General features: G+C 37.1%; 3 protein-coding genes across 3 annotated transcripts; 2 read left to right on the plus strand and 1 right to left on the minus strand.

Moving 5' to 3' along the window:
• The first annotated feature begins 3,645 nt into the window (after nt 1-3,645).
• LOC103335879 (uncharacterized protein At4g38062-like) lies at nt 3,646-8,810 on the plus strand. Its single transcript, XM_089054886.1, is given in 6 exon segments — nt 3,646-3,770; nt 5,096-6,644; nt 6,647-6,760; nt 6,763-7,440; nt 7,443-7,960; nt 8,670-8,810. Coding segments are annotated over 4 exon segments (2,793 nt in total). The 5' UTR covers nt 3,646-3,770; nt 5,096-5,125; the 3' UTR covers nt 7,925-7,960; nt 8,670-8,810.
• Nucleotides 8,811-9,609: 799 nt separating this feature from the next.
• On the minus strand, nt 9,610-11,875 carry LOC103335880 (Haloacid dehalogenase-like hydrolase (HAD) superfamily protein). Its single transcript, XM_008238915.2, has 4 exons — nt 11,690-11,875; nt 10,847-11,018; nt 10,551-10,667; nt 9,610-9,924 (listed from the first exon to the last, which is right to left on the minus strand). Exons 1-4 carry the CDS (start codon nt 11,797-11,799, stop codon nt 9,748-9,750), a joined length of 576 nt encoding a protein of 191 aa, XP_008237137.2. The 5' UTR covers nt 11,800-11,875; the 3' UTR covers nt 9,610-9,747.
• Nucleotides 11,876-12,927: 1,052 nt separating this feature from the next.
• Nucleotides 12,928-13,574, plus strand: LOC103335882 (uncharacterized). The gene is given in 2 exon segments (XM_008238916.3): nt 12,928-13,460; nt 13,462-13,574. Coding segments are annotated over 2 exon segments (525 nt in total). The 5' UTR covers nt 12,928-13,014; the 3' UTR covers nt 13,541-13,574.
• Nucleotides 13,575-13,972: the final 398 nt, after the last annotated feature.

Raw genomic sequence — 13,972 nt, forward strand, 5'->3', positions numbered from 1 at the left:
CTCTGGAGACATCCTCATATTCGCTCAGTACATACAAAACCAATATGTATGACAAGCCTCTAGTGTTATTTGTTGGTTCAAACAACCACCGGGCGAGTGTTGGTTGTGCCATATTGTTTGACGAGACCTTTGGAACATAAAAGTAATTATTGGAGACATTCATATCCTCCATGAAAAGCCAAGAAGCCTACATCAATATTGACGGATGAGGATGAGGCGATGTACACAAAGTAATTGAGTATGTATTGCCCATGTGCAATCATAGGTTGTGCTCATGGCATGTGGCAAGGAATACACAAAATAACTTTAAGGATGAAGAATTGGTAAGATTATTTCAAGCATATCTTTGGGAACCAATTACAGTCAATGAGTTTGAAAAGAAATGAAAGTTTTTTAAGGACAGAGTTACTACACATAAACAAAAGGAATGGTTGCAAATGATGTATGCAAAACGAGATGCGTGGGAGAAATCACGCCTTAGACCCAAGTTTTTCAGTGGTATGTGCACTACTCAATGCGTGGAGTGTATGAACAAGTTTGTGAAAGATTACTTGAGGAAAGACGTTAAGTTGTTTGAATGCATTTCAGCAATTGATAAGGTCATAGCACGAATGAGGAATATCTCGGGGAAGGATGATTTTGACCAAAACAGTCAAAGAAAGTGCTTACAACAACACTGAAAAGTCTTAAGGAACATGCTTCCCAAATTTACTCACATGTGCTTTTTCTTGGTATGTAACGAGATCAATGCTTCATCAACACTCATTCATGAAAAAATAATTCATAATTTCGGAGGATGGTTGTATATTTTAGTGAAATATGGTGAACAGCAAAATAATTGGAGTTGTGTGCACCTTGGTGGGAAAGATGTTCGAATAGAGTGCAACTATCAGAAGTATGAAAGCGAAGGCATCCCATGTTGTCATTTGTTTTGTGTGATGAAATGGGAGCATGTTATGGAAATTTCCTCGTCACTCATAATGAAGTGATGGACAAAAACTGCCAGAATGGACATTGAATATGTATTTATGTCAGAAAGTGGTAGCAAGGAGGTTGTACAAACCACGAGATACGGAAGTTTAAGTTGTATGGCCAACAAAGTGTGTTTGTATGCATCAAGAGCACAATGCTTCAAGGCTTACGCCTCACATAACGCGACTAAAACGCCTCGCCTTTCAAAACATTGATACATACTTATTATTTAAAAAAACTATATTATATAAATATTATGTTAAGCCCAAACTAATTATGGTAAATATATTTTAAAAAAATTAATTTACCTAATCATTCAATTCAAAATTAAAAAGAAGAAAAAATCAATAAAGGCCCACATATTGTAAAAAAAATTAAAAATCATCCTTAATTACTCAATTCAAAATTAAAAAGAGGAAACTCAATAAAGACCCAAGTATTTTTTAAACTTATAACTTAAATCAATGAACCTAGTTGAATCAATAAGGAAATTGACAAAAGACATGGTAGAAAAACTTGATTATGTAAAGTTAATTGTTACTTTTGAATCCAAAAATTTAAGACGAGTGATGTTTTGATGCATGTTATAGAGTTGTTGGGTAAATTAGATATTGATTTTTTCTTTTATGTTACAATTGTGAATTTTAGTTCATATAATACTTTTTAAACTTAACGAAAAAAAAATCACACACACACACACATACATATAAGGCCCCATTTAGGACACACACACACACACACACATATATATATAAGGCCCCATTTAGGATGTTCGCCTAGAACCTTCAAAATGCAAGACCGACACAACACGTTATGGGTTAACGAAAGACGACATACAACTTAATGGAGGTATGAAAATGGTAGGTAACCCAAACAATGGGTACGAGGTTGACAAAAAAAATATAGGTTGTAAAAGAAAAAACTCGATAAATTTCTGGGTAATAAAGTGAAATTTACTTATTAATTAATTTTTGTAGTAGACCTATAATTATGTTTTAGTTTCAGTTAACTGGTGAAATACCTCCTGAACTTGTTATGTTTCAATTAGCCTGTCCTTTTTTTTAGAAAATTAAGGATACAAACTTCTTTTTGGCCAGTTTCCCTCTACCGTCTAAATCATCAATATTTCATTCAATTTGCCGTTAAATATGAGGGCAAATTGGCCATTTCCATATGAAAATAAAATAAAATAATTTAAAATTTGAAATAATAATAATAATAATAATAATAGAAATAAAGTTTATAAAAATAAATATTTTTTTTAAAAAAAAAAACCTCACTTGCCATATCTCTCTGTCTCTCCCACTCTCTACAATCCATTCTTCCCCAAATCAACCAGAGACACAGACATAGCAAAACCCATAAAACCAACCCTAAGACGACGCCGTTTTGGGCGACAAACGCAAGTGATCGTCCCCCCCTCTATGGAAGACTAGCCTCTGCTCCTATTTCAAGTGCTAGTCCGCTTCTGCTGGAGAAGGAGGATGGTGCGAATGGAAGACCAACCTCTACTCCTACGTGGGACTCGACCTCCGAGCGCGAAGAAGCAACAATTGGAGGAGGAGGACAGTGCGAATGGGTTTGGGTCTGTGGATGAGGATAAAGTTTTCTTTTTGGTTTTTTGGATGTGGGGGTGGGTTGCAGGTGGGGAAGGGGGTGGATCATTGGCTGCTGTGATGGCATTGGACTGGTTGAGTTGAGGGATGAGGAGGAGTTGTTCTGTGTCAGTGAGATGAGTGGTTGGTTGTGGTGATTAGGTGTGTAGAGTAAATTTTTTAGGGAAAGAGAGAGGGGGAGAGAGGGGAGTGTGTGTGGTGGCTGTAGGAGGGTGGGCTGCTAAAGGGAGGTGGCGGTGGGAAGAGGGTGGCCTTGGGTCTGGGGTTAGGTAAGAGGTCTGGTGATGCCATTTTGGGAAGAGGTGTGGCGGCGATGTTGGCCAAGAAAGGTGATAGTTATTGGGAGGGTTTTTTTTTTTTTTCTCTTTTTTAATTTTTCCAAAAAAAAATATTTATTTTTAATGATTTAACAGAAAATTAGATGAAATATTGATGATTTAGACGGCGGGAGAAAATTGGTGAAAAAAGAAGAAATTCATATCCTTCATTTTCTTAAAAAAAAAGAATAAAAGGCTAATTGAAACTTAGGTACAAGTTCAAGGAGTAATTCACCAATTAATCCTTTAATTTATTGTGTGGAGGATAGTGCTTTGTTTATTCACCAAAAGAAGTTTCATTATTTTCTTACTAAAATGGTAATTATTTTTGATATATATATATATATATATATATAGAGTAAAAGAGAGAGAATGATGAAACATTCAAAATATTAGAAAATGTCCTTGATTAATGCAAATATTAAGAATTGAAATTATCAATTAAATGAGGGTAATATGATAAATTCACACTTTTTTATATTAAAAAAATTAAAATTAAAAGAAAAATAAGATAATAGATCCTATTTTTATGGAATACAACTATTCATTATCTTTTTTAATTCTAAAATAAATTTAAATTTTTTTTAAAAAAGCTTCTCACATGCGCTGAATCGCATGCGGAGAGATTTGTTTTTATGAACCCAAAATGTTTATTATTTCAAACTTAGGAAAAAATAAAAACAAAAATTAAGCAACTTTATGAGGCTGAGGAGTGAGAAATGTGGGGAGAAGACGTAAAAAGCAAATTCCCCATTTTGGCCCTCTACTCAGATTTGAAAAACCTATAGAAGAACACAGCTTGCTTTCCCGCTCAACTCAAATTTGAAAACCTCTTGTGGTTCGTCTCCGACTCTGCGACTCACAGGTATCTCTCGCTTTCTTCAACAATTTCTTGCATATCATTTCAATGAAGTCCAGATTCTACTTTCTTGTTAAAAGCCCTTTTTTTTTTCCCTGCTCTAGGGTTTCTTCTTGGCCAAATCTTTCAATAAAGAAAATTGAATCTAGAATAACGAGCTTCGGCTTTTTGCCTTTGCCCTTATATTCATACATACATTCTATAAATCAGTAGAAATTTGGGTACTCAGTCAACTGCTTTGATTAAAAAAATCCTAATTTGGGTTTGTTCTATTGCTCCATTGCCCTCAACTTGTTTCTGATATAGATTTGTTTGGGAACCCAATTTGTGGATTTGGGTAGATCTACTAGTGTTTTTATCCGGGTTTGTGTACTTGCAGTAGGTTTATTTTTACTTTAAAGTTTTTACATAATTTATATTGGAAAGTCTGAATGAACTCAGGGGTAGAGTTTGCCTACGCAAAACTGACTTGCAAGGTGAAGGTGCACAAAAGTTATAGCAACTAATTTCCATACTTAGGTGAGATTGCAGAGGCACATATAACACACTTCACCGCGTGCAATATCCATCCATGATTGCCCATTGTTCCCTGTTGAGTGACTTTGCAGATCTAACTTTCGAATGGTAGCAATGATGCAGGGCAGCGGCTGTCCAGCGACTCAAACAACCCACAAACACAGAGAATAGAAGGATAAGGCTGTAGAATTGAAGTTGGAATGAAGATAATTGAGTTCTAGGGCAAAATCCCAATAGAAACTCTATGGAATAAAGTCTGAAATTATATTGATAAAAACTGAATACAAGAGCCTCTTAATAGCCTATATATACTAGAGTACATCAGCCTAGCATTCCTATTCTTAGTTTATTAAGAAACCCTAACTGACAAAGGAAATTAAACTAAATCCTAGTAAAGATAGCAAAATAATTAACTTAATAATTTATTATAGCCAAAATTTAGCCCTTTTTGGCTAGGATGGATGCTCCTGCATCAAGCAACCCCTCAGGTTCCCATAGAGTCATAACCATATTATGCCCAATCCCATACTAGGTCTGGTGTATGCTTTGATACCAAATGATGTGAACTCATTGGTAGGAATTGCTTCTGCAAAACCTGCGTCCAGCTTGCAGGGAAACAGTGTGCCTAATGATTCGTATAAAACAAGTAATCCCATACTAAGGACATGTGGGATTGTAAAATGGACATAAAACTCATAGAATTCTTAGGCTTAATTACTTGAATCTGCTTTTTTACTTCATGTGTCTTCTGAGTTTTGTATATTTAAATGCTCTCATTGACATGTTTCTTCATGCTTCAAATTTTACTGCAGCAGGGATTCTCACAAGTTGACAATCAAAGGGAAATGGGGGACGTATATAAAGAATTAGATGATGTCAAAGCACAGATCGAGAGGCTTAAGACTGAAGTCCGGGTTAAGACTGAACTTTCTGAAGCTTTGAAGAAAGCTCACAGTGAGCAGTTGATCAAGTATCAAGAAGCTAAGCAGGAGACTGAGAAACAAGCTCAAGAACTAATTGTCAAGCTTGAGGAAATTTCTCAAGCAAAGAAGGTTTCGGAAACCCTTCAATCTTGTTTGCGTGAAAAAGAATCGTCTTTCAGGCATTTGACTTCTTTGCATGAAAAACTTCGAGTTGATAGTGAGAACAAATTGCACAAATTGGAAGGAGAAAATAAGGAGTTGGCATTTGCCTTAGATGAAGTAACAGAAAGAAACAAAGAGTTGGAGCAGAATTTTTGTGCCAGTACTAAAGAGATTGAGGGCCTTAAAAGACTCTTATCAACTTCAGAGAGGAACTGTTTCGAGGCAGAGCAGAAGGCTCAAGAAGCCAAAGAACTGAGACAGAGAGATGATATCATATTGGAACTAGAGGAGGAAAATAGAAATGCTCATGATCAATTGAAATGGAAGAAAGAACAGTTTAGACATCTTGAAGAAGCACATAGAAGGCTCCAAGATCAGTTCCAGTTGAGTAAAGAGGAGTGGGAGAGGGAAAAATCAGCACTGGTTGAAGAGATCTCTTTATTGCAGACAAGCTTGGATTCTCAAACTAGAATTCTTGAAGGTGTTCAAAAACGTTTAGAGATGTGCAACCAAGTTTTAGCTCATGAAGAAAGCAGGAGGAAGTCTTTGGAGATTGAAGTATCCGAATTCAAATCACGTTATGAGAATGTCTTTGTGCAGTGTGAACAAGAAAGGTCAAAATTTGAAAGCTTGACAGTTCAAAGGGATGAAGAGATTGCAAAGCTCAGAAACTCACTGTCAACAAAAGAACCATTCACAAAAGAAATGGAATTTCGAATTGTTCACCTTGAGCAAGAGAATCAGGAATTGAGAGAATCTCTAAAAGAACTACAAGAAGCTCAAATCAGAAATTATGGGTCAACTGCACTAACAAAGCTACGCAACAAGCTTAGGGGCTTAGAGCAGGTACATGGTAACTGCTCCACAATTCTGAAAGCTAAAGAATCTGAATTGAGTTTCCAAATAGAAAAGTTGAAAGGAGATATAAGTAGACATAACTCTGAATTGAAGGTTAAAGAGAAGCAGATACAGGAGCTTCAAATGGAGCTAGAAAGCTACCATTCGATGATTGAGGTTCTAAAAGAAGAGATTTCAGTAGTACTTACGATCTATAAATCAGAATTCTCAGAGGCTTACTCCAAAAGATCTGATGCAAAAACTGAAATGCAGCTGTGCAACAGTATGGATGACAAGATCTCTCTACTTACAACACAGTTGGAGATGAAGAGTAGTGATTTAAGAAATGTTCATCTTCAGCTTGAACAAGAACATGAGAAAGTCAAAGAATTAATGAAGAGGGTAAGGTCCTTGGAACTCACTGAACAACAGCAGGTTATCATGGGGAAGAGATTCAACAACATAAAATGATGCTTGAGGAATCATCTGCACATCAACTTTACATGGAAGAGAAATTTCTGCAGATGGAAGGTGAGAAACGAGATGTTTCTGAGGCTTTAAAAAGACAAATCTTGAGCTGGCTAAGAAAATTCTTGAAGTAAGTCAATTAAAATATGAGTTACAGAATTTGGAGTCTAGTGCTGAAAGCTTGAAAGTGTGCTGTGAAGAAAATCAAGAAAAATGTAGACAAATGGAGAATTCACTTCTTGCACAATCTGAGAATGAAGAAGTCCTTAAGCATGAGAAAGAAAGCCTTATCACCATTATCAAGGAGCAAAACAATAAAGTTGAAGTTCTACAGCAGCAGTTTGTCCTTCTAGAAGCTACAGTTGCAGCAAAGAGAGTGGAAGTGGAAGCCTTAACACAAGACAAAGAGGACCTTATTAAAAATGTGAAGGAGAAGGATAGCTGCATGGTAAATCTCCAAAAAGATATCACATGGATGGAGCGAGAGTCCATGAAAAGAGAAGCGGAGGCAGCAATTCTTGCAGGCATAGATGCAGAGAAATCTGTTGGACAAGAGAAAGAGAGGCTTTTCAGGGTTATAAATGAGAAAGACCAGAACATAAAAAATCTCCAAGTATTGGCATCGTCGTTAGAGGAAGACTTGACAAGTGCATTTGTATTGTCTTTTTCAGAAGTCGTAGAAAATCTGCTTACGACTGAAGCTTTAAAGAAGGCCAAACACATGACAGAGCTAGTGATTGAAGAGAAGAACAAAAAAATTGTTGATTTGGAGAAGAAGTATCTGGTTTGGGCCAAAGATTGATCCATCAGAAGGAAGCCTTGTTTACTCAAAAACAACAAGAAGAGGAACTTCAAGCTTTATTGGAAGCCAACAAAGTGGAAAATGATGAACTGATGGGTGAACACAGGAGACTGGAAGGCATAGTCAAGCAGCTTGAGTTTGAAAAAGGGGTTCTCCTTCAAGACACCACAAAGCTATCAAAAGAAAGGGAGGAACTTTTAGTTCACATGGAAGGATTCTGTGATCATATTGGTGAGTTCACTTGTGATGATGTGAAGATGATGAATTTTTTAGAAAAAATGTTGCAAAGGTCTAAGGTAGAGGTGGGACCAGCAATGAATTTGATAGTGGATGATGAGCTCTATGATTTTAGCGAAGAGAATGCAAATGCTTCTTTCTCTGCCTCAGCAACAAAACTTGACACTAGTGCTGGAAGATCACCACTGAAAGAGGTGAATCAGCTGCAGTTGTAATCAAGAGAAGAAATGCAGTTTTAACTGGTGTACAAGGTAATTCAGAAACCATTGATGTGTTTTAAAATGTAAACATATGATTTTTTTCTTGATTTTCATATATTATAAAAGACATTTTTAGCTAATATAGTTGTTTTTCACTGCCCACCCCCTTCTTCCCTCCCTCCCTCCCTTAGCATGCATATTCTGTATTGGGTCATGGCAGGATCAAAATCTCTGTGTTTAAGAGATTGTGCTTTGACGTTGAGAGAAAGTTCTTCCTTAACTTAAGGGAAGAGAGAGCAGAGCTCTTTCCAGTATCCTTCAGTGGTGTGTTCTGTTTCACGCTCTCAGCATCTCATTGAAGCATATTTTAACAAATGCTACAATGTAGTGAAGCACTTTGCGAATTTGCTGAACATGAAACTGATATAAGCATAGGCGACTTGCTAGATATAGGATGCATATTGTATAGGGATTTCCCAGAGCCGTTGATCATGCTGACTGCATAATGAAGCTGATGTAATCGATGTGATGAGGGACTTCATACATTGTTTTAGCGCAGAGGAAGTGTGCTAATCTATAATGTAAGGGCTACTAGAATCTGGACTAGCACATAAATCCATCATCCTTTATGTTGGATAAAGTGATTTCATTCATGAGAAGAGGAGTAATCATGCCATGATTAAATTCTTAAGATGAATAAATTCTCATGTATCAATAGTTTGTTGGAAATTTGACTGTAATAGCTTTGTTTTGTGTACAGTGGCCAGAATAGCAGGAAGTTTAAGTTCTGTTACTCGCAAATTTGGAAAAAAGGCTCGAGACCTCTTCGAGCTTGAACCTATTGGCAAGGAAGGGCAGACAAATATTTTGTAATATTCTGCTGTATGTTGTATGAGTTACCACAAAGCTTGCAATAGGCCAGCCCCTCTTTTTGTTTTTGGGAATATAGGAGCCTAGTCATTGTTAATTGTGTGGTTGTATGAGTCCATTTATATTCTCTGAGCTGTGTCTGTGTAAAGAACTTATGAGCTTTGCTATGGTGCCAACTTTATCCTTTTCCTTCCGGCATGCTAGAATAAATAATGTACCTGAAATTAAATTCTTCAATTCCAAATCCTGGATCACGTGTTTTCAAACGCAATCAGTAAAATTCTTCCTGGTTTTGAAATTGAAACCTCGTCTTTTACAGATTCAGCTCATAGAGAGATCAATTGGGGGCCTTTGCTTGCAACAAAGGCTTCTCCTTAGCATGTTTCATGATCATTTCACCATTTTGTCTCCATTTCTTTTAATAAAAAAAGGCCTTTTCCACAAAGAAAAGGCGGCTAAAACCATGAATTAAGCCTTGAATAGATGCGTAAAAGGAACCCCCGAAAGCAGGTGATGTTTTCACTTCTAAGCTCTTACTCTCCTGCTTCAAAAGCTCCCCGAGCACTTCTCTTCATGTTACAACAGTTGCCCATGCAGAATTGTAGATTATTGATTCACTTTTCGAGCACGTTTGAACTATTTGTGGCAATCTCCAAATCCCTTTTTAGAATACCTAACTAAACTCGAACGGGATATTTCAGCCCTGGAGTTGTTTATTGTTTTTATGTGTACATGTAAACGAATAAATACGTATACTACTTTAGGATGATATCACAGTTTCTTGACCATCGTCTTGAGTGCCTAGAGATGAGGCAGATGCTACAGGGGAGTGTCTAGAGAATTTCTTGATAATTGATACAACAAATCGTTATCATAACCGGGATGCGCTTGTCACACGATAATCCCTGACAATACAAGAACAAATCAATACTTTTGAAGTTGTACATGATTCTACATCTATGGAGGATTCAATTCTTTTCATTCTGCTTAGATGAACTCGAATTTTTGGAGAACTTTGTGCGCCATTTCTGCTTGTTCTTCTCAGATGTATTCACATTTTCAGAGTATTTTGTAAGACCCTGCCTCAATGCTCCAACAGTTACCCCATTACCTACCAAAATGCTTGTGACGCCCATATTTGAAACCTGTCAATACCATCACAAAGTGTTGATAAATGGGTGCAAGATTCAAGTCTCATATAAATTGAAGATATATGAACACCAAGGCCAGGAATATTATGAATACAAAATCTCTTGGCATGAAACAATCTTTGTCACACTACAGATAAACAGTGGTTTCTGATAAGAAGAAGCAAAAGTGGCAGGGGAAAAGGGTGGGCTTATTTCTGCAACACAAATGCCTCATTTGGTTTCACAGCAGCCCATGTGTCGACATAATTGCCTATGATTAGAACCTGTAATCTCCTTTTTCAGCTTTACCTATGTGGGCTGCAGAAAGTCTGCATGTGTGTTGTTAAAACTTAAAAAACTAACCCCAAATCACTTCTCTTGAATGCACAGAAGTTTAGCTTCACCTTACCCAATGACAGGATGATTTTTCCTTTACACATTGCGCTACCATACCAATATAAAACCTCCACAAGTATAAAAATTTGAAGCACTAACAAGTTCATAATTCAAACATTTTTTCTTCATTTTTCTTCACTTCAAATCTTTTGGCAAAAGTCATGTATTTGTAAATTTGATTCATATTCATTTCAAGATGCCAAAAGGAGAAGATGACTATGGTGAAAAGGCAGGTATAATCTTACCGCTTGGATGTTCCTGTTCTCGTCATCAAAGAAAAGCATTGAGTTGAAGGGGACCCCAGTCCTTGTATGAATTCTCTGGAAATGATCTGTCTTATGTGTCCAGCTCGAAAAGATCTCCTGTATAAGCAGAAAATCAAAATTAAAAGTAAAATTCAATTACTAGATTTGCAGTCAGCATGCCTTTGGCCAGTTCTCTTAATCCCAATTGAAACATTAATGAAAAAAAGGAGCATAGAAGAGATATCGTCCGAAGGAGGGAAAACACCAAGAAAAAGAAAAGTGCTCTGCTGTATCACCTGGGCTACAAACATTGACTTGATGCTTAATTTGTCAATAAATGTCTTTGCTATATCTGCAGTTGGGGACCTAGAAGCAATGGCAAGATCAATTCCTTTTTCCTTCAGTGCATACAATATACCTCTAGCATGGGGATAAAGCGATGGCATTTCACGTTTGGAGCGGCATTCACTGCAAAAAGAACACAGATGTAAGTCGACGCCAAACATAAATTTGTAAACAATTTGTTGCAAGAGAACATGTTAAACAGTACCAATATGTTAGGCATATTTCTCAATTCAAAGATTCTCTTTTCTTTTCTTTGTGTCCATGGATAGCTAGCTATAGGCTACAAATGGGGGTAGCCTCTAGACCCTCCAAAATCTCACCCCACTGCTGTTGCCTAGACCAATTCCTACACTTGGGTGTTAATGCATTTTCTCACAAAATAACACTAAACATTAAACTGGGAAACTCATTGACCCATAGAGAACATGCACGGGCTCAATGCTATGGGTGTTCACTCCAATGTTATAATCAAGCAGCTGTAGTTAAAACTCAAAACTAATTTTATCCACCAGAAAAATTAAAATATATATTACAAATATGATGATTAGGTATAAAAAAAACTTTCAAAGATACACACACAAGAGTCTTAAGAAAATTTCAAAGATGACAGGAAAATCAAATTATAGGGGAAAATTCAACTAAACGTATTCATTGGTCATCTGGGTTATACATAAACTAATACAAAAAGAGAACAGAATGGAGCATTTCGCTGCTTCCTTGGGGAAAACATAATTTTTTTTAGTTTTCTCGGGAACCAAACAGGTTGTAGTGGGAAAAAAGAGAAAAGGACGTACCAATAGAAAGGCCAGAGAGTGTAATCAAGATCGAAGACAACCAATCTCGGAAGGACTTGGAACATTCCGAGTATCTCCAAAGCCTCAGCCTTCACGTTATCGTCACCCATTCTCTTTTTCTCTCTCGCTATTTCTCTATGTTCACGGAGTTTCAGATGGGTTTTTCGGAGATGGAGTAGACAGACGAATACAAGTTAGCTGTCCCACACACGTGTGAATTAGAGGAATTATTATTATTTGACGCAGTAATACCACGTCAACTGGTCATAGTTCCAACTCAAATTTGTCACTTGGCTTCTTCTTCTTCTTCTTTTTATATTATTTATTTTTAAATAGCTGGAATTAAAACTCAATTTTTGTCTTTAAAATAAAATTATAAAAAAAAGTAGGAAAGAAGAACAAAGAAAAGATTTTTTATTTTTATTTTTTATCAAAGAGAAACTTCGTTAAATAAACTTCAACTGTACAATCAAAGACACCAATAAGACATCTAAAGTATCAATCCTAGGAAAGATATGCTACATTGAAAAATTATCAATTTCTTAGCACTCTAACCCTGAGAATTAAAAATATTGCACTGTGAACCCCCAAATGAACAAGGATGTTGGAAGGAATTTGATTCATGACCCTAGAAAAAAAAAAAAAAGAATGTCAAAAAACGAAGGAAAACCAACAATGGACCAATTTTCATGAGAAAAGAGGCTAAGTTGTCAATGTAAGAAGTACTTTGATAAGTGCACTCCATGCATATTCTATACATAATTTGTCCAATCCATAGAGAATATTACATGAGTTGCCATGAAATTTGGTTCTCTAGAAGTGATTGAACAATATTTTTTCTTAATAATTTGGATGGAGTTTGAACTCGGAACCTCTTCCACCACTGTTGAAATCATTAGACCAAGAGTTAGTATTGATTGAACAAACTATTACCTCTACTCTACGTTGAGGGGAAAATGACTTGTGTGCATCTGAGGATAAAAAGATAACATAAAATATGAAACGAGCGGGCTTTGAACAAAGTTGGTTGGAATACTTGCTCCTTCAATTTGCTATTATATCTTCCCACGACTTAATAGATGTTCATGCAATACATATAGTTGTGGAAGTTATGAATGGAAGTATTGCAGTTCAGAAGTTGAACTAACAACACCAAACAACACCCTTTGACCAAACCCTCTCCGAGACCTCAAAACCCATCCAAGTTGTATCTATAAATACTTGTTTCACTGCCCAAAGCAAAACCACAACTCATATCCATTGCAACAACTACAGATTTCCTTCCTCCAATACATCCATATATTATCATCAGTTAGCTGCAAAATATGGCCTTTCATGGCCTCCCGGCCTTCGTCTTTCCACTACTTTTGGTTTTTACCTTGTCGTCTATGAGCTCCAAAACAATGGTTGCGGGGGCTCGCATTCTTCTGGAGACTAACTCCTTCCCTCAAGTGCCCCAGCTTCCAAAGCCTGAGCTTCCACCACTTCCCACTTTCCCAACTTTGCCAAAACCTCAGCTGCCACAGTTGCCGAAGCCTGAGCTGCCACAGTTGCCAAAGCCTGAGCTGCCCCAGTTGCCAAAGCCGGAGCTGCCACAGTTGCCGAAGCCCGAACTGCCGACCTTGCCGAAGCCGGAGCTGCCAACATTGCCGAAACCTGAATTGCCTACGGTACCCCATGTTCCAACTTTGCCAAAGCCAGAAGATCTCAAGTTGGCAGAAGAGCCCCATGTCCCTGAGCTTCCAAAGCCAGAATTGCCACCACTTCCTAAACCCTAATTTCCCAACTTTGCCAAAGCCTGAGTTGCCAAAGTTGCCTGAAATTCCACCACTTCCCCATCTTCCCAGCTGACCTACCTAAGCCCACATTGCCCTCCATCCCAACCCTCCCTCCCTTCTCTCCATTCCACCCCAAAAAACCACCCTTCCTTGAACATTCTTAAATATTGTTTTAGTTAATTTGTTTCACTATTTAAATACATCTTTGTAATATCATTTGTCGTGTGTTTCTTTCTGATCATGTACTAGTACTCTTCCGAGTATTATTTTAACTTGTGTACTTATTGTTACTACTTGTGAGTTCTGTTGGATTGTTATTAATTTAAAATTTATTCGCATTTTCATGTATGAGGAGGGTAATATTTTCGCAAGTGTTTTTAATATGAATAGTCACCTGTCATACTCTTTACAAGCTGTTTTGGTTGTAAAAGGGTAAGAAAACCACCACCCACCACACACCCCCCCTCACTGGCGGACTCATAATTTTTTTAGCGGAGGTGCAATA

Source organism: Prunus mume, linkage group LG6, assembly GCF_029339155.1.
Source record: "Prunus mume cultivar Tortuosa linkage group LG6, ASM2933915v1, whole genome shotgun sequence".
NCBI classification, from domain to species: Eukaryota; Viridiplantae; Streptophyta; class Magnoliopsida; order Rosales; family Rosaceae; genus Prunus; species Prunus mume.

Bases quoted from the DNA above. Each gene is read 5' to 3' on its own strand.
- LOC103335880 (XM_008238915.2), bottom strand. From the start codon at position 11,799: ATGGGTGACGATAACGTGAAGGCTGAGGCTTTGGAGATACTCGGAATG. The intron at 11,019-11,689 runs GTACGTCCTTTT...TTCTTTTTGCAG, and splicing joins ACTCTCTGGCCTTTCTATTG to TGAATGCCGCTCCAAACGTG. The intron at 9,925-10,550 runs GTAAGATTATAC...TGGTATTGACAG, and splicing joins AGAACAGGAACATCCAAGCG to GTTTCAAATATGGGCGTCAC.